This window comes from Lissotriton vulgaris, chromosome 1_1 (genome assembly GCF_964263255.1).
Source record: "Lissotriton vulgaris chromosome 1_1, aLisVul1.2, whole genome shotgun sequence".
Classification (NCBI taxonomy): domain Eukaryota; kingdom Metazoa; phylum Chordata; class Amphibia; order Caudata; family Salamandridae; genus Lissotriton; species Lissotriton vulgaris.
The window spans coordinates 1,608,989,603-1,609,014,377 of record NC_141685.1 but is presented as its reverse complement, the minus strand read 5'-3'; the positions used below and the strand labels follow the sequence as shown (position 1 = coordinate 1,609,014,377).

The following is a 24,775-nucleotide window of genomic DNA, read 5'->3' as shown; positions in this document are numbered from 1 at the left end:
AGCATACGAGCATTATAATTCTATACTGCTGTGAAAAGTGAATTTTATTTAGAAAAACAATGCTTAACATAGGTTTCATTTACTTGACAATTGTATGCCGCCTAGACCATATGTTTGGAAGTTCATGCTTAGACGTTGTGCAATAACTTTGTTTTTCATTGCTTTACAGAAAATCAGCAGAATTCAGTTGCAGCCACCATGTGTCTCAGTATGTGCAATTAAAAAAAAATCCTAGCTTCCTCAGTGAAGAGATGTGTTTTGAAACACTACAAGGTTATGTGTCGAGTCTTCGTTGCTGTGTCCGTTGTCATGATCCTGCAGAAATTCCCAATGTATTACGCTTCATACCTTGTTTATTTTCTGTGAGCAACTAAATCGTGCAAGTTCATAGCCAATGGAAATTATGTGCAAGAAGGCAATATGGAGAGTGGATTGAAAGCTAATAGTCTGACTGGTTTGCTGTTTAAGGATCATTATAGTGCTGCCTTTTTATGTAATTTGACGCTAAGAAATTGCATGATTTCACGGTCTAAAACAATATGTGCTGTTTGAAAAGGAGTTATCAAAAGTTCGTTGATTTACTCCCATAAGTCATTAGTGTTTCTGGGGCATATTAACAAGCAATAGCGATAATTATCGCTATTGCTTGGTTAGAGATAAAAATTTACCGCTGAGCTGCGGCGATTTTTACCACAAATAAACCTTGGTATTACCAAGGTTTATCGCAAATGCGATAAAAATCGCCGCAATGCATGAATATCGCTGAAAATTCAGCGATATTCATGCATTACCGAGCTAATGCTCTTAGCCATGTTATCCACCTCCCATTGGATAACATGGCTAAGAACTGCTCAGTGCAGGTGTTAGCTTTTGGAGATATTCGCACTTAGCGCGAATATCTCCAAAAGTTGGTAATAGGAGATAGCGATGTTAGCGACTGTTTTCAGTCTCTAACATCTTGGCACACCCACTTTGCATGTCATTAGTGATAAATATCACTGACATGCAAAGTGGGGCCCAAGATGGTCGCTATCTCCTACTAGCTGTCGCTAACTGGTGTTAGCGACAGCTAGGTAATAGGGAGATAATTTTACCTCCGCTTTGCTGGCTTTTAAAGCCAAAAAAGCGGAGATAAACCCCCTTGATAACATGCCCCTCTGTTTTACTTAGAGAGCGTTAGATTTTGAGTGGTCCTTTTTGTTTTTTGGCATTATTAATTTGATTATTTGAGGTACATGCTGTGATTTCTTAATTTCTTAAAGGCACATTGTATTATTGTATGTATTAATGTATCGCCTTCTGATTCAAATTACATTTTTGACACTTGAATACATTGAAACTTGGAAGAACCCTCGTTATGCATATTTTTCCTTAATGGTCTTAACTGTTTTTTTGTGACCTTTCCCAGCTAATTGAACTTCCTTTATGTTAATTGAATTGCAGCATCAACACTGTGTTGTTGCTGCTTACATGTGTGTTCATGCACATGTGAGTGTGTGTATGTGAGTGGAGTTATCATATCCATTTCATTTGCATTTATTGCGAGGTGGCTTGGCACCTAAGCTCATTGTTACACTCCCAAAGGTGCACATACAGAAGCAGTAACACCAACTCCTCTCCGAGGCAGGTGCGGTGGTTTCCTAGAGGCTAAACCATCAGCATTATACCCACTCCCAGTCTCAATGAAGGAGGAACACCCTCTGACATTTTGAAGTAAGGAAACATTTTGCAGCTTTCTGGAGAATCAAATTTAATGGGCGACCAATTGCTAGTAGACTAGCAGGTAGGATGAGCCGCCTCCTCAAAGGTGGGTGATGGAAGAAAGTGAGAAGAGGAGAAGCATGAGAGCTTCTAGAGAATGTTAATAACTGTTAGCATTCATTTTGAAATTTAGCTAACTGCCCGTACATGCCAACATTTGGGGCAACATATGTGGGTGGTTTCTCATTCTTTCTTTTTTTTAAAATAAAATGTTAATATCTAATTCACTTTCTAGGCTCATAGCTGAGGAATATTTTATGACTAATGGCGTCTCAGCTCAATGTCCTAAAAACCTTGAAGGATGTCCATTTATGACTAAAATACGAAACTTAAATTGACACTTTGTCAATCCTAAACACTGAAAAAGCCTCTTTGAGTGGCAATGCCTTGATCTAGCAGTGACCTATATTTGATCTACATCAAATTTCATGTATGATGATTTGTATCATATCTAACATAATGATTATGTATATCACATAGAGAATGATTTGTCACAACACAAACATTTTTGTTTTGGATACTTTTAATTTGATGGCAGTCATTTAGTTGCATCAATTTATCTTATTTCTAGTTTGGATATTGCATTGTTACAGGAAAACTGCCTTACAGCATTTCTTTCAGATTGTAGCAGAATAATGTAAACCTTCGGGAAAAATATACAGACAAGCACCCCAGCACTAGAAGAGAGAATAGCAAAGATTTCCACAGCCACCATGTACTTTCCCTTTGTGCTGAGGTACGCTGGGAGGAAGGATACCCAGACACTCAGGAAGATCATCATGCTAAATGTGATCCATTTGGTCTCATTAAAGCGATCTGGTAGATTTCTTGCTTTAAAAGCCACAATAAAACTCAGACAGGCAAGGAGACTTAGGAACCCCAGCATACAATAGAAAGCAGTCTGTGAGTTTTCGTTGCATTGTAGGAAGATCTTTTCCACAGAGTCCTTCGCATTCAATTCCAGGAAAGGAGGTGAGAACAGGAGCCATGTCACACACAGAGTCCCCTGTATGAATACGCTGATAATGACTATTGAAGATGGAATTTTAACTGGTAGCCAGCTCCTGTACTTACTGTTTGGCTCCCTAGCTTTGAAAGCTAAAACAACAACAGTCGTTTTTGCAAGAATGCAGGACACACAAAGGGCAAAAATAACACCAAACACCATCTGGCGGAGAATGCAGCTCTTCTCCGCAGGTGTTCCAATGAACAGTAATGAGCAGAGAAAGCACAAGATGAGGGAGAGGAGGATGAGGTAGCTCAGGGTTCGGTTGTTTGCTCTGACTATTGGAGTCTCGCTGTGCCTGATGAAAATAAGCAACACAGAGGCTGTGGTCAGAGCCAGGAAAACTGCATTGGCAGCTAACACTGTACCGAGGGCTTCATCATACCGTAGAAACTCCACAAGTTTTTTAATGCATTTATCTCGTTGAGGGTTGGACCATTCATCTTCTCCGCACTTCAGACATTTCCTCATGCCTGAGGAAAAATTAACAAAGAGTAGACAAAATGAGTCAATCAAAACAAATGCTGACACTATTGCAACATTAGCTGTGTGGACAACTCAACACTGTTTATTGTTCTAGGCTACCTAAGGAAAAAGTGATTTGCACTAAAGGCATTACACATACACAGAGAGAGCGTTACCAGTTCAGAAAGATTACTTGTATGCTATGCAGGTTGAATATATTGGTGATGACGGCAAGCTTGATCTTGTATATTCATTGGTAAGTTGCACCATGTACAATGGCGAGCACGAGCCAATAAGGAATGGGGACACCTCAATATTCCAAGAGGAACAGATTGGTGTGATTTTGGACCCTCTGCACTACTTAACTAATAGACAACTGAATTATATCCTTTTGTGAACTGGAAAAAATGTTGTGGCTTAAAAATCCTGTTCTGTGTCACAAGGTTTGGCCCATAAAAGGAGAGGTGCGACCTAAACATAGACGTTGGTGATTTGAAAGACTTGATTTTATTTCCACTTATATAATGAGACTGAATCCAGGAATCATCATGGGGAGTTTCTCATGATAGCGTGTTCCACCCGTCCAGTTGTGACCATAAACTAACGCAGCACGGTGCAGGAAGTTATTCTGCTTCGCCGTGCCGCTTTAGGTTGCAAAGCACAGCGATGCAACATATTTACAACAATATGTCGCATCTCTGTGCTTTCCCCCTGCCCTGTCACACAAACTGCTGCCATGCACCGACGCAGGCACCCTTGCTCCAAGGTACAAGGATGCCTGCATTGTGGGGAAATTGTTTTTGTTCAAGAAAGGTTCCCTTCCTGCACAAAAACAGAAATGCCGTTTTCAACTTATATGTGTGCTGCATTAGCACACATAGAAGTTGAAAAACAGCATTATTTCATTGTTTGTTTATGTGCAAGAAGGGAATCCTTCCTGAAAAAAAACAATCATTAGAGGTGATTTCCTCTTTCTATGTGTGCTGCAGAATGCAGCACGCATAGAAACAGGAAACAAAAACTAGGAGAAATGAATCCTCCTTGCGCCTCCCTACACCTCCCGTGGGGAGGCGTAGCATTCACACGCATTTCCAGATTTACGAATCCTCGTAAATATGGAAATATGATTGTTCCATGGGTGTTGCGTGGGAACACCCACAGCATCACCCATGGAACGCCCCTTTCACACAAAGTGCTGCGTGTTAAGGGGCCATATTTACAAGGACAGGAAAAGCCACGCAGGGTATCTTTTCCTATCCTTGTAAATATGGGGCAGTGTATTGCGCTGCCAGTGTGTCACAAAAAGTGACGTACTGGCAGTTCAAGGGGCTTGTAAATCTGCCCCTTAGTGACAAACACATCTGATGTTAAGTTGTCCAGAAGTCAGCCCCACTCCAGGGACAAAAATAGCCTCTATGGCAATTAAATCGCATGAGCAGTTGTGTTTTTAGTTAAATGGAACTCGCAAGGATTCCTTTTTTTGATACCCTTTAAAACAATCACAGGGATCATGGGCCCAATAGAGCTGTTATGATGACAGACCGTCGACAAGTGCCAACCACTTAAATACGTTTAGAGTGGTTTTGGGATGTGGTCTAGTTCCATGATTGAGACCCTCCTGCTAGGAAGTATATAAGTCTATAAAGTTGCCATGTGGCTTATGCTGCATCTCAGAGAGTTAACAGAGACACTAGAGGGAGGCACAACCGTCGGACCAGACCTCGATATAGGGGATGTTTGTTGTAGACAGAATTATTGTCCAACATAAATCGGCCCAGTTGGTGCAGCTTTTTTATTATTAGCTCCAATGGGCCAATATTTTTATAAACACTATTTAGAACAACATAATAATGTCATGTGATATTCTGGTACAAAACAAAGACAGATAATAAATCCCTGTGGGATGATTTTATCAAGCCACAATAAGCCAAATGAAGGAAAACACATCGGCTTTCCAATACAGTGACTGATCCAGAGGGGGCGTAACTGGAGTGCAAATATGTTTCTTCTAGAACATGAGGACCACCCAGAGCTGTCGATGTCCTCACATTTTAGAACAGGGGATGGAGAAAGATGCCGAACAGCTTGAGGGTAAAGTTCCCTCATCCAGACATTAAAGGCAATCTGGTAGATCCCAATCTTCTCACTTTATTTGTGCTTAATTTGTTGTCATCACCGGTTTAATAATTATGTTCAGGTCTTTCACATTTTAAAGCCCTTCAGACATTGAAGACATAATATGTAGGCTTCGGTTTGATTTACATCATGCTGGTATAATTTGTGTAATTTTGCTTTAAACTAGATGCGTGAAATTCCCAAACATATGCCATTCTGCTGCCCATGTTGTGCATTATAGTGCAGGAGTAAGTAAACAACCAGAACCCAAGTGGCTGTTGTTCACAGCAGTTGGTTTTTTGCTCTTTTTTTGCTTGAACTGTGTTCTTGTGTCAACAATTAACATAAGGACACATTTGGCGCCAAATTCTAGTTCTAAATATCAGAGTTGCATTTCATGTAACTACACATCATTTTGGGATTTTCCTAAAATTTCGTTTAAATTCAACTTCTAATGGATATTGTGGGAGGTGTCCAGCTGATAGTGATAGCCGCTAGCACCATGGAGAATGTACAAAGCAATCTGGGTCTTAGAAGGTTTACAGAGTAGGCTTGGGAAGTCATAACCCTTATAGGACAGGCTCAACCAGTGGTCAAATTGGTGTGTAGGAGTCTCCAACTCAGCTGCTTTTGGCATGTTCCGAATTATGGGGCATATTATCAAGAAAGTGGCGAAGAGAGGCGGTAGCCATTTTGGCTTAACGCCTCTCTACGCCACTTCGGAAATGCTAGGCTGCACCATATGACCAAGGATATGCCGCTGGCCGCGCGACGCGAAGGGGAGCTAAAGCGAGACAGAACGATAGCGCGCCGGCCCGGGAGCCGCCCCCTTTTTCTAACGGCCAATGAGTGGCGATACTGAGCAAGCGGGAGGCGGACTCACGGGACCTATAACTAGCACAGCTAGCATTGCTCGGTCTTTTCCTGCCGCGTTTCCTGGGCTGCTCTGCGCTGTTCCCACCCTGGCCCTGACCCAGCAGCAGAGCGGCAGGCGAGTTGTGAACAACTAATGGTCTGTTTTGTGTTGCAGGCGGAGTCACAGGGCGATCTGGAAGCAGATGGACAGTAAGGGTACCTCTGCGGCAGAAGGATACAGTCAATACCTCTGCCTGGCACAGTAGGGGTGCCTGAGCCAAGAACCTGGAGCCGAGGGGGTTCCAGGAAACAGCGTTGGCGCCCCGTTAGTCCTTCGGGCGGTCGGGGGGCCTGAACCGACCGGGGGTGTGCCTCATCGCTCCGCCCTGACAGGGGGGGCGGGAGTAGAACGAAATAAAGTGTTAACGTATTGCACCGTCAAGAGCATCGACTTACCGTGCAAGATGGCTAATTAGGCATGCGGGTCAGCGAGGGGCTGCCGCATTGGATCGCCTGTAAGATGACCCACCTTATCTGCTACTTGTTATGCAAAATAAACCTGCACCACCGTTTTCCACATTTCTGTCTCATGAGTCTCCTTGGTATGAAAGTGGTATGGGGCTCAAGGTGGAGCGAGCGCTGGCGGTGTGGGCACTATGGTGCAGCCTAGTGTTTCCCCCTGCGATGGTGGTGGTATCGCCAGCCCAGGCACCCTTGCACCAGAGTGCAAGGGTGTCTGCAAGCAGGGAGGTTTGTTTATGTTCAGGAAAGGAGTTCCTTCCTGCACATAAACAAACCTTAAATTCCATTTTGTAACTTACATGTGTGCTGCTTTATGCAGCACATATGTAAGTTACAAATTCGCATTTTTAAAAAGAGTTTTGTTTATGTACAGGAAGGGACACCTTCCTGTACATAAAGAAACCTTGGCGTTTTGGTTTTTCCATGTGTGCTGCACAAGGCAGCACACATGAAAAAAGCAAAAACGAGGAGAAATTAAGCATTTCTCCTCGTTTCGCCACCTTAACACCAGGATTATTCTGGTGTTAAATTTGGCGCTGGCACCTATTATCGCCAAGCTTGATAATAGGTGGCAGCGTCAAAGTGAGTGGGTGTTGCGGTGGAACGCCCACCGCACACCCACTGCACGCCCCCTTTCACGATGAGTTTATCTTGAAAGGGGCCCTATTACCAAGGCAGCGTTAAGTCAATTAACGTGGCTTTAAGCCACGTAATTGACTTAATGCTGCCTTGATAATAGGGCAATGCAAATATCGCTGCGTTATTGGCAGAAAAGTGCAGATAACGCGGCAATAAGGGGCTTGATAATATGCCCCCAAGTGTCAGAAATGGTCTAGAATTTCATTCAGAACTGTGAAGTCGTAATTCAATCGATTTTAACAGGACATGCTTATGTGAATGATGCTCAGAGTGTGCAACATTCTTTGGTCTGTCACATATTAAAGGGGATTTGTTAGTAGGTTTAACGTGCTGAATTCCCTCCTGTTCATCTCATTTGAGATGTCATCAGTGATGTCATCAGTGATGTCACTGACCATGTCATGAATGATGTAATATGTGACATCATCAGCAGTGGATTGCGGGTGCGCGATATATAGTTATTGCAACTAACTATATATGCAAATTTCTATGGTTTTGTGCGAGTAAAATAAGGTTCTGTAAATGCTAATTCCTAACTATATATGGTCTATAACCTATGGTTTTTTCAGTGAATTTCAATGGTTTTTTAATAGCAAATATCAAAAGCTGTCAAATGTCAAGTACGTGATAGGTAAAAACATTTTCGTGTTTATGCACGCTGATGTGCTTTGAACGCTGCCCCTCCCCCTCTTTTCTCTTAGTAGTACTCTCTCTTTGCAGATAGTGAAGGGTAGTTAACGCAGGCCTTTGCCCCCGTTGTAATCCATCGTGCCTGCTTGTCTCTCCATTTGATTGATTGTTATCCAAGCATTTACTGTTTTAGAATTGATTCTCTTTGGTTCATTCTCTATTTACAAACAAGCACAGAGTCGCAATACTCTGTTTAGTCTTTGCAGATAGTGAAAAATCGTGTAAAAACACAAAAGTAATCGAGCAAAATCAGTAGGCCACTAATGGGATCTCTTTTTGACCTCGCTAAAATAGAAACATTAGGAACAACCCTTCATGAGAAATACGAAACTAGTGAGATGAACTGATGCTCCACACCATGATGGCTGCAAGACAGCTCGGCTCCGCCACCCACCCCGCCCAAAATAACGATAAACTCTATGCAAATAATATAAATATATACAACACACCAGCAAAGTAACAGGGTAAAACATTTTATTAAATAACTATTTACATAACTATTTTATACTTTTTGTTGCCTGATCCGGCTAGCTCAATCGATCGGGCATGAAACTCATGCACTCTGATAGCAAGCGTTGCTGCTGATGCTATGCAGACAAAAACTAGTTTTCAGTTTGTACATTCTTCAAGATTTTTCCATCCAAGGCTGGTTGTGAGTTTGTAGAACGATGGCTTCAGATTTTCAACATACGGTGTGGTGGCGCGGACTGGGAGGGGGCGCTTGGCTCCTGCCCCCTCCCCAAGTCGTGTTGCCCTGGTGTGGCCTAAGATCGCCCCCGACATAGGCGGCCGGCTCCCGGGGTCCGGCGGAACTTTTTGCCTTTTGATGACTCTTCCATTCTGGACCTTGTCCCACAATCCGTTTGACCTGAAGACACGCTGTAGTGGGGCGCCCCTTTACCGTTTCAGTTGCCATTCCGCCCGCTTTTGCTACACTGTGCCTCTTCCTCCATTCAGCTGTTTACCGCCCGATCTTGCGACTACAGCGTCTCGCTCACCATGTAGTTGAGTTGCTCCCGCTCTTGCGATGCAGCGATAGGCGGCTGCCACAGGACTCTCAAAATGGCGGCCGGCTCTTCAGATTTGGGCGGGGTCCACTAAAATGGCCCTGGGACACCTTGGAACTCGGACGCTTGTCTGCTAGGGCTTGGGCCCCATTCTCGAAAGCATCCCCTCAGCCTTGAAGATTCTACAAAAGTCTTGGGGGCCCCCGACTCCCGCAGGCTTCTGGTGGGGAGCGGCTGCCATGATTGCTCGTGGAATGGCCACGACTGAGCTACGAGATGGTGGTGCTCTCATGCTGACGCCAGCTTCAGTCTGAAACATCCAGAAATACTGTAGACTACCAATTCGATCAGTTCCGGTAGCGCCCCAACGTGACCCGGTAGAGAAGAACTTGCCCTCCCCTCTTTGACTGATGGTTCTTGTTGCCTGTCCCTTCTGTTGTCATTTAACAGAACTTTTTAGACTGCTGAAAGGGGTTGTGTTCCGACCGCTGGTTGGTGGAGACATTTTGACTATATTCTAGACCTACGTTGTCGCGTAATGCGTTATATGACAAGCCGCGTTAGCGCACCCGGAAGTGCTCCGGTGCGCGAAGCGCAGCTTCCCGGAAGCGATCCGGGGCGCGGCGCGCAGCGCGTAACGTAAGCATAACAGGTCATGTGACTTGTTATTAAAACTTTTCATTGGTTCATTTTACTTTTGTTATTCTAATGATGAAAGGCTTGGTCATATGACCTAAAAATTACGCTTTTTATTGCTTTCGAACATTATTTTTTCTTAAAAATATATGTTATAATGTTCCAGGATAATGTACTTTCCCGGAAAATTTACAACTGCCCTGCAAGTAAAATATATTCCTTTTTCTAGAAAAAGGGCGTTTCTTCGTCCCATGACGGAGCCGTTGAGCAAAAGAGGCTCGGCCTGCTGTCTTAGTCGCCGATACGCCTGAATATCAGATTCTTATCGATCACTTTATGTTGCAGGAGTAGAAAACACAACAGCCCTTGACCATTTATCTTTACTGCGTTCCTGCGTATTATACCTTTTATCCGTCATGTAATTGGACTGCTTTATTTCACTTGCCTTTTACTGATTCGAAAACAGTGACTAAAATTAAAAACTTTACCAATGTAAATACTACTACCATGTTTTGTTTTAAAAACCTTTATTGTGAAAATGTCAGTATACAAATACGGGCCTATAACCACGTGGGCCGGCCACGGAGCAAACTGGAATCGTATATGATGAGGAGACATTTACACTGTAGAGGAACGTAACGAGCGGGCCATTAGGTTGCAAGAACTAAGGTGTCTAACAGTTGCGGAATCGGTGGACGTACATTTTGTAATTAAAATACGACAGGGCCACTTACAATAAAATTATCTAGATATACATTTGCGGGCAAGTACCATGGGTGACGTTAATTCGAACTTTCAATAGTACAGTAATCAATAACACATCAGAACTTAATATCAATAGGGATGTCGAAATATTCAATCATTTCTCGTCCCCGCCCGCCATGTGCTTCAAAACTGCATACGTATCTCGTGATATCAAGGTTGTGCAACCAGTACACAACAAGGAGTTACGAGTCCCATTTATACCGGCGCCATTTTGGGCGAGGCCGGGCAGGTCCAGGATATAGTCAAAATGTCTCCACCAACCAGCGGTCGGACCAGAGCCCCTTTCGGCAGTCAAAAATGGTTCAGTTAAATGACAACAGAAGAGATAGGCAACAAGAACCATCAGTCAAAAGAGGGGAGGGCAAGATCTGAAGCCATTGTTCTACAAACTCTCAACCAGCCTTGAATGGAAAAATCCTGAAGAATGTACAAACTGAAAACCAGTTTTTGTCTGTATAGCATCAGCAGCAACGCTTGAGTCAGCTTTGTGTGAAGCCGCCATTTTGATTCAATCAATAGCGTCCCCCTGCACACATTCAGGGACCTGGTCGTGTCTTCAGGTCAAACGGATTGTGGGACAAGATGCAGAAAGGAAAAGGAAAAAAGTTCCGCCGGACCCCGGGAGCCGGCCGCCTATGTCATGGGCGATCTTTGGCCACACCAGGGCAATAGTGAAACTGCAGCAGGTGCAAATAAGCTTCAGACAGTGTTACAAGCGCTGCTCAGAACTCTCAACTATGACACCACCTCGGTGCCATCCGGATCTTGGCGCCTTGTGCTGGTTCCGGCCTATTCACACATCGGTCCGCTACTGACACCACCTCACAGGCCAACGGGGCACCCCACGCTGACTTTCGGCGCAGCATTGTAGGATGGCCACACCAGTGCGGCAACTTGCTGGACACCACCTCGGTGCCATCCAGATCTCGGCGCGTTGTGCTGCCTTCGGCCTACTGTAGCCGCAAGTGCGGACGCAACTCAGCTGGATAGCGAGTGAAACACCAAGTGGCGCCCCACTGCAGCCGAGGAGCCTCCATCTTGGGGGCGACGCACACCACCTCGGTGCCATCCAGATCTCGGCGCGTTGTGCTTCCTTCGGCCTACTGTAGCCGCAAGTGCGGACGCAACTCAGCTGGATAGCGAGTGAAACACCAAGGGGCGCCCCACTGCAGCCGAGGAGCCTCCATCTTGGGAGCGACGCACAGCATCACATTGCTTTCCAATGCAGTCAGATCCTCAAACAGCCACCACTGACTGACGCGACCTCACAGGCCAACGGGGCGCCCCACGCCGACTTTCGGCGCAGCATTGTAGGATGGCCACACCAGTGCGGCAACTTGCTGGACACCACCTCGGTGCCATCCGGATATTGGCGCGTTGTGCTGCCTTCGGCCTATTCGCACATCGGTCCGCTACTGACGCCGCCTTACGTGCCAACGGATTTTCTACGCTTTTTATAGCCCTATGCCGCATAACAGGTCATGTGACTTGTTTATAAAACTTTTCATTGGTTCATTTTACTTTTGGTTTCCTAATGATGGAAGGCTTGATCATATGACCTAAAAATAACACTTTTCATTGGATTAAAACATTTTTTTTCCCAAACGATGAAAGCCCCACCTTGTTTCTGGATGTTTCAGACTGAAGCTGGCGTCAGCATGAGAGCACCACCATCTCGTGGCTCCGTCGTGGTCATTCCGCGAGCAATCATGGCAGCCGCTCCCCACCGGAAGCCTGCAGGAGTCGGGGGCCCCCAAGACTTTTGTAAAATCTTCAAGGCTCAGGGGACGCTTTCGAGAATGGGGTCCAAGACCTAGCAGACAAGCGTCTGAGTTCCAAGGTGTCCCAGGGCCATTTTAGTGGATCAGGCCCATATCCGAAGAGCCGTCCGCCATTTTAAGAGTCCTGTGGCAGCCGCCTATCGCTCCACCGCAAGAGTGGGCGCAACTCAACTACATGGTGAGCGAGAAGCTGTAGCCGCAAAAGCGGGCGATAAACAGCTCAATGGCGGATGAGGCACAGTGTAGCAAAAGCGGGCAGAATGGCAACTGAAACGGTAAAGGGGCGCCCCACTACAGCAGACGAGCCTCCACCTGGGGAGGCCCATTCACGCCGCCTCCACCCCCCCCCCCCCCCGGGGCGCCCCACGCCGTTTTTCGGAGCAGCATTGTAGGATACCAAAACCAGTGCGGCAACTTACTGGACATCACCTGGGTGCCATCCACATCTCAGCGCGTTCTGCTGCCTTGGGATTATTCGCACAACAGACCGCTACTGACGAGGCCTCCCCCCGCACCCCCCGGGACGCCCCACGCCGTTTTTCGGAGCTGCATTGTAGGATACCAAAAACCAGTGCGGCACCCAGGTAACATCACCTGGGTGCCGTCCAGAACTCAGCACGTTGTGCTGCCTTGGGACTATTCGCACAAAACACAGCTACTGACCATTGTTGCTTCTTTTTTCAAAAAAATGTTTAAATGTATTTACTGTTTTTGTTGCGTTGTATATATTTATAAGTTATTAAAGTGTTATAATCCTACTACTTTGTTGGAGTGCTATATATTTTTAATGTGACACATAATTGTAAAAACTTTGATGTACAAAGAGGCATCCCTGGAATCTTCCACTTCAGGCTCGGACCCACACACCCTCACAGTGAGAATCCCCTCCCCAAGCACAATACAGGATGGTTATCAGATAGTAGGAACGCGTGTGGTGTGACGGATCTCATCGGGTGGGGGCCTTGATCTACTGTAACTCCTTTGAAGAGGGGTGATTCTCTACAGCTGGGGCCATAAACTACATCTGCAGGGCTAGGTGATAGCCTGGGACCGGCCTGGACAATTGGACACAGAGGAAGAGGAGTGTCAGAGGGTGCGGTAGTGAATAGGGTGAAAGGGAGGTGTCGGGCGGGCACAGGGTGTGATTCTCAGAGAAGAACAGCGCAGATGGAAGGATGTTTCTGGGCCATGCATGGGAGAGAGAGCGGGGGTGACCAGTGCGTGGGGGAGATGCTTGCGAGGGTGGGGAACCATGCTGAGGATCGGCAGCGTGCAGAGAGTGGGTCTGGTCAAGGCATCTAAAATGGCTGCCGTGCACGACAAAAGTGTGGCATTGGAAAAAAAGCAAGATGGCGCACATAATGTTTATTAATACGGATTAATTTATAACAATTATTTTTAACAATATATTTACTCGCAGTGTCAAAATGGCGATCAACACTTCCTAATTTCCTTCGAATCGAACGTTAACAGTAGTCAAGCGGCAAAAAAAAAAAAAAAAAAACGCTCACGCGCAACCGCTGGAAGACAAGTATCAACATATATGAGCCTCCTCAACCACCCTCAGAAAACATAGGGGGTCAGGATACGTCTCCCATACCCCCTTATACCCAATACTCACATTGCTTTTACTCCATCTAGTAATTTAATTAAATCGAAACACAAAATGGCGAATTCACGTTTCGCTACCAGTTTGCGACCCGGTTCGCGAACCGAGAAGCGCTTCTACCGCGAAAAATCTAATTTTTATTATTTGCCCCAAGGGACCCTTTAATAACCCCAACATCATTCCTAGGGGGTCAAGAGGGATCTACCTTGCCCCCTTTCATTAAATTCCCCCTTCGTTTTTCTCCTCCTCTTGTCTCTCGATCCTACCGAGAGACAAGATGGCGGCCGCACCGGACTGTTTAGAATGTTGACAGACACCGGAGAGCCAATCAGCTTCGCTACGCAAAGCTCCGTTACGCGAAAAGTACGCGATCTGGAGCGCTATCTGGGACGCTGTCACAGATATATCTGTTTTTTTAAACGTTAATTTCTCAAAATCCACTGGAGCACACATATTGAGACCCAGCAAAGGCACATCGGGCTAACAGTCCCTATAATTTTGCCAAGTTTCGTGTAAATCCATTCAGCCGTTCGAGCTAAAAGTGAGGCCAAAGGCCCTATGGAAAAATGAATGGGAAAAACGCGTTTTAGGACCCCCCTTTTTTCTCGGCCCCCCCCTTGACAGAACCCCCCCCAATGTTCAGGGGCTGCTCAGAAACAAAATGTGCCATTTTCCTGAAAATTTCAGCCGATTCCATCCACAAACGTTAAAGTTATTAGACATAGAATTTTCAAAAGTTCCATAGAGAAAAAATCCTAACTCTATATACCTACTGGCGACCGCCAGTAGGTAATATATATATATATATATATATATATATATATATACATACACACACAGACACATTTTTACCTGTTCCTGAGTGATAGTTACTTCCATAATATGGTTTTCTCAATACTTTTGTCATTTACATTTCATGTATAGGAACGTGATTTTTTTGACACAATATTTGTGTCAACGATATTTGTTACCAGATTATTGTGACAGTGAACCAACCAATAGATGTGAAAGAAAAGCTTTGAATCAATCTAAAGATGTTTCCATGTCCTGGTATTGAATACTGAGTTACATTAGGCAAAGTCTACATTCTATCAAAGACATAGAGATGAGCATTACCGCTCCCCCAGAAGCAGTGACGGACTGTGTGGGAGGAAGACGAAGGAAATCATATTCAAGGTTTGAAAAGTAGCATCAGATTTTCTGCTTATCAGATGTTGAAGTAATAAAGGTATTACTGGTATAATTCTTTTGTCATGCTTTTAATTTCCAATTAATAATTTGTGAAAAAGTGGTTCATTGCTTGTTGAAAAAGGACATAGGGCCCGATTCACAGAACTAACTTAAGACAAAATCCTAAACTTACTACCATTTTGGTATTCACAGAAGGCACTTACTCATTTTGGTATTTACAGAAGGCACTTACTCATTTCGGTATTTACAGAAGTTAGGACTCCTAACTTTAGGACTCCTAAATGCCTTCTGTGAATACCGAAAGTCCTAAAGTTAGGATTTTTCTCAGTTTAGGAGTAGTAAAGTTAGGACTCCTAACTTTAGGGCTCCTAAAGGCCTTCTGTGAATACTGAAAGGCTTCAAGTTAGGATTTTTCTCAGTTTAGGAGTAGTAAAGTTAGGACTCCTAACTTTAGGGCTCCTAAAGGCCTTCTGTGAATACTGAAAGGCTTAAAGTTAGGCTTTTTCTCAGTTTAGGAGTAGTAAAATTAGGACTCCCATCTTTAGGACTCCTAAACTGAGAAAAATCCTAACTTTAAGACTTTCGGTATTCACAGAAGGCATTTAGGAGTCCTAAAGTTAGGAGTCTTAACTTTACTACTCCTAAACTGAGAAAAATCCTAACTTTAAGACTTTTGGTATTCACAGAAGGCATTTAGGAGTCCTAAAGTTAGGAGTACTAACTTTACTACTCCTAAATTGAGAAAAATCCTTACTTTAAGACTTTCGGTATTCACAGAAGGCATTTAGGAGTACTAAAGTGAGGACTCCTAACTTCTGTGAATACCGAAATGAGTAAGTGCTTTATGTGAATACCAAAATGAGAAAGTGCCTTATGTGAATACCAAAATGGTAGTAAGTTTAGGATTTTGTCTTAAGTTAGTTCTGTGAATCGGGCCCAGTATTAGGTTTCATGTTTATGTAGCTGTTGTAAAAGTAGTAAAGAAACAGAGGTACAATACTCGGCTCCATGGTCCTAATAGTATTAAAGCATTGTTCAGAAATACAAGTCATTGTTTCTGTGGAATAATTACAGTCAATAAATACGTATTAAGCATTGCAGTTTGGCTTTTTGAATTTGCATGTGCACATATAATTGGAAATTATTTTGCAGATTCTTTTTTTACTGAGTTTTGCAAATTCATATTTCACTTAGATTGTATTCCATAAAAAACTGCCATCTTGCTTAAAGTCTTCTTAGTTTTTACTGATGGAGGATTCTCTCATGGGATTCCGATAAAACAATTCTACCTACATTTCCTATACAATCTTTAGGTCAGGCATAGAAACAGTTGCAGGCACTCAGATAGCCTATTGCACTCAAAAACATTAATACATGAAAACTGCATAGATATATACATCTCCAGAGAGGAATTGGATCGGTTATTTTCATACAATGGTCTGTTCAACTGTCATTTACATTTTGAGGTTGCGGACCGTAGCATAAGGTACAGGGCAAAAGGTCAGCCACTTCTGACATTGTCTCTCTTGCACTGGGAGCGACAGCATTTTTCTTGACCACATGTGCAAATCTGCCAAAAGGAAGACCAGATAGTTCTACCAGCAATTGTTTCATTGCATCCACACCCACCACCTTCCCCCAGTCACTGCTTTCTTTCTATTCTGCCCGACATCTTTCCCTGTCTTTGTTTCTTTCCTCCCCTTTCCTGGCCGTTCCCCCAGTCACTACTCACTTTCTCGCGTATCAATATCCCTATATTCGATATATTAAATATGGTGAGATTCCTAACCATTAGAAATCAAAGCAGTAAAGTGATGACCATTTTAGTTGATATATTTCACAAAATGTTAGTGATGTGGCTGCATCAAAGATATATGTTGTTCAAGAGCAAGGTTAATTGAGGCCTTGAGTTTTGTTGCAGCGACGTGGTTGCTAGAGAATGTAGGTTGAGCTCCTCCTATGACTGGCGAACACTACGATGACACAGTTAGTATGTGGGCACACAAAGGTCTACTGAGAATTTCCATGGCAACAGTAACCAAAGGCAGCGGTGGTGCGTCACTCCAGGAGGGTATTTATGAATACAAGGAACTATATATCAGAGAGGGGTCCCTCTCACCTCCAAGAATTGAGGACATAATATAAGACATTCATATGAAAGGTCTTTAGATAAGATATTGGAGACTACACAGAAGGGGCAAGAGTTGATGTTAGCAGCTTTTTAATTGAAAATTAATAACGTTAGATTTGTAAAAAGGTTATGGGTCTTATTTTGAGTTTGATGAGTCAAATAGCTAAAGCTGTGGAGGCACAGCTTGTTTCACCAAGCCTTAGTCACCTCAATAGGAGTTCCTCACCAATGTGGCAGATACGTCTCACTTAAAGAACCTAAAGAGACACAGCACATTGTCAGCCATGTCATCATGCCATGACAGCTAGGCAGACTGTCGATTTTTTTTTTTCAAAAGACAAATTACAGGTCATTACATTAGTGGAAAAAGGCTCCATGACCTTATTATCCCCTCGTATATATTATAGCTTTAGAAATGATGGTCTGTCCCGCTTCCAAATTTGTATTTTTTATTTGCTAAAACAACACTGACTGTCACCATCTGCTGTCTTCTCCTAGAGCTCCTTAATCTGTCCTATATCCACAGAAATGTACTTAAAATCAAGAAATATATGTGACCCATTTTCCATTAGGTAAATATGATGTCATATTTTTGCGATGCTGGATGTTTTGTTCAGATAACCCCTGCATACTCTGCTTGCATCAATTTGGAATTACCAACTAAAGTGTGTCCATGATACCAAGACGCTGCTTAGAGTGTAAAAAAGGAATTTTCAAAAGAGGAACCATGTTAAGTTTTTGCTTCAGGCGGCTTTGGTTAATGGGGATTTGGCAAACATGTATATTCTATATTGTTATATTGTTATTTTATTGTTTTTGCAAGGCTGTCATGTGACTGATGGAAGCACAGGATGAGCAGGAGAGGATGGTGAAAAAATGCTGGTTCAGTTTAAATCATTAATACACAAATGCTTGTTGGGTGAGGGTGATATTCAATTGTTTGCACAATGATATGATGTCTCCTTGTTGATAGAGAGACCTTCTCATGGACTGCTTTAATGTTTACAGGAATAAATAGTGAGAGACGGTGTTGGGTGCATCTGTTTGGGCTGTATGGGATGCAAAGTGTATACAGATATCCTGGATTGTGCTCTTCGAGGCTCTATTCAGCATTTGGATTTGATGATTTAGGGCTTTATTGTGACTTTGGTGGTGTGGCAGCAGGCCGCCATGCCAGCTCCCTGCTACCACACCACCAAAGCTATATTGAGACTGCCCACTGGATGGTGACTGAAATCCAGGCCGGGCGGTCCTGCGGCTGCTGACCCTCAGCGGTGCAGTGCCAAGGCTCGTAAGTGATTGCACACTCCTGTAGGGCATGGATGGTCAAGTCCATGTCTTGTAGGAACCTGAGGTGCACGCATACGCAAGGACACACCATGTATTCCCCTGCATGCATCCCCTGGTGCAGAGGCAGCAGTGGGCCCTGTAGGGACCCATTCATTTCCTCACCACCAGCAACAGCACTGTCAGCATATTAGGGGCCTCAGACTGCTGCAAGACCACCTGGGATCAGGTATGCCATGCCAGTTTGACTGCCTTACTTGTAATAGGGCAGTTGGACTACCGGTGTGACAGTAGCTGAACCGCCACAGTGGGTTTGGCTGTCCATCGCATTGCCAAACTCATAATAAAACCCTTTATGTTTGCTTAAGGAGACCCCCATAAACTTTGCTCAGTAATCGATATGCGAGTTGCACACATTTCTGATGAGACATTTGATCTTGAGTTTGCAGAAGGGGTGAATCCCACTGAGGTGATAGAGGTAGAAGAACACATATTTGGTACTGAGATTCACCTGACTGGAAAAGAATGTTTATTGTAAAAAATGCTAATGTTTTTAATTGATTGATAGGGCTCGAGAGGAGGACCCACAGAGTATGTCCAGACCATGGCTGGAGATAAAGTTGTTCTAGTCTAATGAGAGGCATTTTACTTTGCTGCTTCTCAAGTATATTTGATTGATTGTCATCATTTTGCACGTGGTGACAGTGTAGAAGTTTTTTCAAAAATTTGCAATTTTCAGTGAAAAATTATTTTCTAAATACTAATGATTTTTATAGTGAACATATCTGTAATGAATTAATAATGTTGAACGGAAAAATGTTTTATTAAGAGGCTGAGAATTGTGTTTATTAATGTACTTTTTTATGCCACATTTTTGTAATCACACTATTTTATTAAAAATGGATTCTGGGGCATATTTTCAGGCAGGGCGATAGGCAATTATTGCCACTTTAGCGGCCACTAAGCGGCGATAATTCTATCGCCCTATTAGCAAGCTGTCGGTAACTGATGTTAGCGACAGCTTTTAGGCGATAGCGAGCGGCCCGCTTTGCATGTCAGCGATGTTTATCGCTAATGACATGCAAATTGGGCGTACCCAACCAGTTAGCGACTGAAAGTAGTCGCTAACATCGCTATTGCCTATTAGCAAGGCAGGCGTAGCGAGGGAAATATTCGCGCTAAGCGCGAATATCTCCAAATACTAACACCTGCCCAGATCAGTTCTTAGCCATGTTATCCAATGGAAGGTGGATAACATGGCTAAGAGCATTTCGTCTCGAATGCGTGAAGATCGCTGTATTCTCAGCGATATGCACGCATTTCCCCGCTATCGCTGGATATTTTAGCACAATGGAGAAAAACGTTGCTAATAGCATGTTTTCTCTGCTAAGCGCATTATGCGGGAAATATCGCTATTCCTTGGTAATATGCCCCTTTGTTTTGGGTATTTGTTCATCTTGCTCCTGCTCATTACTCCTCCCAATCAATATCCCCCTGCATGTTTTCACTCCCTGCAGTCTTCGCAGTGCACAGGACAATGTGTATTATTGTGTAATTTTCGTTAACGAGCATGCACTGTGAACACAACTTACTTTGTATACCCAAAGTATCATTCTGAAGGACACTTACGCTAGATGTTCTGATGTAAGCTTATTAAAACATTAGTATATGGTTCTCTTATCAAAAATGTTTCATATTGCTTTGTACTTATCTGGACTTCTCTTTTACTGTGTAAACTAATGGAAGATTTCCTCTGCCTTAGAAATGGATTAGTGTCATAGCTATTTGTGTGATAATCCTCATACTTATTTATCCAGTATTTGTTATCTCCAGTCCTGTCATGCTGAATTTGCAGTTTTGCTTATTACTTATGTATGAAATGTGCATAAAAAGTCCGGTTTTGGGTTTGAGCCAGAGTCTTTCCTTGATCTGCTAGTGACACCCTCCGACTGTTGAGAGACTTTGTTTTTCCTCATGGGACTCTGTCTATTTATCCTGATGACTTCCTCCTTAAAATAATCCTGATTTCTGGCTACCCACTTTATCTTTTCATTGATATAGAACAAAAATACTGAGTGATCCCAGACACTGTTTCTATTACTTTGCTAAGTTGATTTTGTGAGCCTAACGGCAAGAAATGGGGTGACTCTTATTGCCTGCTTAAGGGTGCCATAGCTGAGATGGCAAAGGTACATTTTTGGATCATCAACATATTAGGGTGAAGTAAAATATTGGGGCTTGGCTCTCACAAAAGCAGCAATTCTGCATTTCCCTATAATATTCTGTTTGATTCCACATCTTATTGCATATTTGAATTCAAGCAGCATACATGTGTTATCTAACTGTGTAACTATTGAGAAATGCAGTGGGGAGGGGGCAGTGTGTGTTGAAGAGAGCCAGCAAAAGGGATGATCGTTGAGAAAAATTGTAGGTTAAAGGTTTTTTTTTAAGTAAATGGTCTTAGTTTCTCCTGTTGGATGAGCTAGCAAGAAATTATCTTAACCATTAAAGCATCACATCACATAACTTCAACATGGTCTCTAGTGAAATAGAAAGATGCTATATTGGGTGTGTTAAAGGTTACAATGGTTCCTCTTCATGACCTTAAGCCTCACTTACCCTCAGCGATGAGGTGTTCTTTTCCAACTGAGTGTTGTATGGCTGGTTAAGTGACAAAATACTATAGTAAAACACATTGTTGATGAAAATATAATTTACCACAATATTTTGTTCTTATACCTCAAATGTAAATTACAAAAATATTAAGTCAAAAATATCATGGAAGTAAAAATCGTCTAAAAACTGGAAAAAAATATTGACTTAGTTTTAATATACATGAATTTTAAAGTAACCAATATAAAGTGTGTATAAAATTCATATTTTTTACAAATAGTGAATGTTAGACCTGGTATCATTGGCGTGAGTCTCCCTTCCATTTTTTTGTGATTACCTCCTCTGTTTTTGATCTGTTTGCTGGTTTTAGATGCTGTGGGCACTGTGCCACTGCTATTCATTGCCACAGTGCAGGTGCTCCCTATGTTAAATTGTTGTACTAATTAGTGACTCCATGATTGGGTAATTTGATTTACTTGTCAGACCCTAGTACAGTGCACCATGTGTGCCCAGGGCTTGTAAATCAAATGCTGGTGGTGGGCTTGCAGCACTGGTTATGCCACCCACTGAAGCAGCTTGTAAAGTGTGTCTCAGGCCTGCCATTACAGAGCCTGTGTGCAGTCTGTGACTGCCAATTCGACCTGGCAAGTGCACCCACTTGCCAGTCCCTAAACCTTCCCTTTTCTTCAATTCAGACACCCCTAAGGGAGGCCCAGGGGCAGGGTGCATTGTAGGTAAAAGGTAGGACATGCTCTGGTGTGTGTGGCTTGTCCTAATAGTGAATTACAGCCATTTTTGTTTTTCACTATTGCAAGGCTACCTGTTCCCTATAGGCCAGAATGGGAAGTTTGATTATCACATCTTATAATCCTAACTGACTCAGGGAACTAGGTAGAAATTCAAGTTTAGTATGCCTGAACTCAGAATGATAAAATACATCTTTTAGTGAAGTTGGTTTTAACATTCTGTGTTTGAAAATACACTTTTAGAAAGCAGGTATTTTCTTGCCTAACTATCCAGGCCTGCCTCTGCTAGGTTGTGTATTCCTTTTCTGAAGTTTGAGTGACAGGGGCTGGGGGATTCCAGAAGACATGGTGAGTCAGCGCAGGACTGAATGGAGAGACCTGCATGTAGATGGGAGGGAGGAGTTGCACCTGGGACCTGAATAGGGCTGTGCCTTCCCTCCACAATGCTGGCGCCACCTCCTGTGGTGTGTCTGATGTCCCTGGCCTACACTATGAAAGGAAAAAAGCAGCCTGCATGGCAGGCCTGGTTTTTAAAATGACAGCAGGTAACTCAGCAGTGCACACTCTACAGCAAGAAATCTCATGGGCATCTAAACCTCCCTGCCCTAATATATACTAGGGACTTATAGGCAGTTTGAATCTCCCACCCTTGTTATATACTAGTGACTTACAGGTGTCTTTCATTGCCAATTATAAGTATATTTGCCTATAAACATTTAATCAGAGCACATGCCGTGGTTTGGTAAGCACAGCCCAGGGCACAATCAGAGTAAAAAAAAAACAGCACCTGGAATTCAAATGGGTGCAAAAAGTGTGTGGGGGGCACTGCAAACCAGTCCTAATTTTTCAGAGTGTTGGACTTTAGCAAGGTTACATTTACTATTCCTAATCTAGTCTAAACAACAGGAGAGAAACAGCTGGACCTCAGAGGGATTACAAATAACAATACACATTACAATTTACATTGAAATTAAATAGATTTTAATCAAATTACCTTCCCACTCTATTCCCTTATAAACCTGTTTCCCATTAGTAAAAGAAGCCTTACTATTAAAAATAATAAAATATTCAATCAAAACTGAAATATCTTTACATTTAAACTTATTATAATTTAATTAACTTCTAACCGTAGTCCCTTTAAAGCCCAACAACCGGCTACTACATTATAAATTAGTAATTACATTTAAAAATAAACTACTAAAACACAACTACAAACTTTATTTTAAAAAATAGCAATGATGCTGACAATACTAAAATTAATATGTTGATTTAAACCTATTATATCACAACTATATTAAAGAAAACTGTATTAAAAGACAATTTACTTGAAACCATATTATTTACCAACAAACCAATATTCTTTCCTATGATATTCTGGCCAAATTATTTTGGTAGTAACTGTATTTTTTTAAGTGATATTTATGTCCCAAGATATTAAAAACTCGATATTCTGCCCCGACACTGCATGGTTACTGCAGCTTACCAGATTTTTGTGATGTTGGAAAAGTATGTTAGGTAGTGGGTAAGCATGTTTGGGTCAGTGGTAGGTTACATTTATAAGAGGAAATGCAAATTGTGGATGTTCTAAAGTATGCTGCAGGAAGTCTCAGTTTGTTGAGCCCTCACTGCTGACAGTTGAGAGTTCAGTAATGACTTTCAATTTCCAAAAGGCAGACTCCGCCTTTTAGACTCCCAAGGTTGGCAAATTTAGTACCACTAAATAGGTAAAAGAATCACCTCCTATTTAAGCTCTTGAAAACAGTAGAAGGCCGCCATAGAGGTTCTTTATATCAAGGGGAATTTCCATATAGGGGACTTCAAGGTACTATATGTCACCAAGTATGTTGGTTAGTGTTTCATAAGCACACTTTTTCCGGATCCAAGCATGTATTTATTTGTTTATTCATTTGAAGAGTTTTATATAGCGCTGGCTAGACCCGGAGGTATCAGGGTGCTGCACATGTGGATCAGTGAGTTACAAGTTACAGGTTACATCTGTTACAATAGTGTAGTCGAACATAGGACAAAAAATCAAAGTTACGGTAATTGCACTGCAATGTTCACACGATCATTGGCGCCAAACGCAATTCACGTTCTTTTCAATCCCCTCTGTTTTTAAAGGAATGTCAAATTGTTTAATTAAATCATCCAAGCACATGTCTATCTTCACTGCTGTTCTCACCAGTTGTGTTCGCAATCTCGCCTTCAGGACACAGAATACAATCAAAGCAGCAGACGGGCTTTCCCTCCTTCGCAGCTTCCCTGTATCCCAGCGGGCAATTTTCATTACAGACAGATTTCGGAGCCTGCAGTTGGGAAGGAACCGAAATGGGTGCCTGTTACATTTTTATTCTTTATTTATTTAAATGCACCCATATAATCCACAAAGTTTAAGCATTCTATACCTTTCTGCAATAAGACTCTTGGGGTGCCATAAAATAAATCTGTACACACATGAAAGGACCTATGACACTCGTACACTTTAAGAAACCACAGGCAATTTAGGGTATTTTTTTACTCTAAAAAACTACGGGGCATATTACAGAGGGTGGAGATAGGCAATTATCGCCAGTTTAGCAGCCGTTTTCGGCCGCTAAGCGGTGATAATTCTATTGCTCTATTAGCAAACTGTTGCTAACTGATGTTAGTGACAGCTTTTAGGCGATATCGAGCGGTTTGGGGCCCGCTTTGCATATCAGCGATATTTATCGCTAATGACATGCAAAGTGGGCGTACCCAACCTGTTAGCGTCTGAAAGCAGTCGCTAACGTCGCTATCGCCTATTAGCAAGGCAGGTGTAGCGATGGAAATATTCCCGCTATCGCCAAAAACCAACTCCTGCTCAGACCAGTTCTTACTCATGTTATCCAATGGGAGGTGGATAACATGGCTAAGAGCATTTTATTGCTAATGCGTGAATATCGCTGTATACTCAGCGATATTCATGCATTTCGCC

The 24,775-nt window shown here is 42.9% G+C and overlaps 1 protein-coding gene across 1 annotated transcript; it reads right to left on the bottom strand.

Moving 5' to 3' along the window:
- Positions 1-2,317: 2,317 nt before the first annotated feature.
- On the bottom strand, positions 2,318-24,122 carry LOC147750879 (vomeronasal type-2 receptor 26-like). Its single transcript, XM_086931614.1, has 2 exons — positions 24,002-24,122; positions 2,318-3,240 (listed from the first exon to the last, which is right to left on the bottom strand). Exon 2 carries the CDS (start codon positions 3,236-3,238, stop codon positions 2,318-2,320), a length of 921 nt encoding a protein of 306 aa, XP_086787740.1. The 5' UTR covers positions 3,239-3,240; positions 24,002-24,122.
- Positions 24,123-24,775: the final 653 nt, after the last annotated feature.

Excerpts from the sequence above, each read along its gene's own strand:
- LOC147750879 (XM_086931614.1), bottom strand. The coding sequence starts at position 3,238 with ATGAGGAAATGTCTGAAGTGCGGAGAAGATGAATGGTCCAACCCTCAA.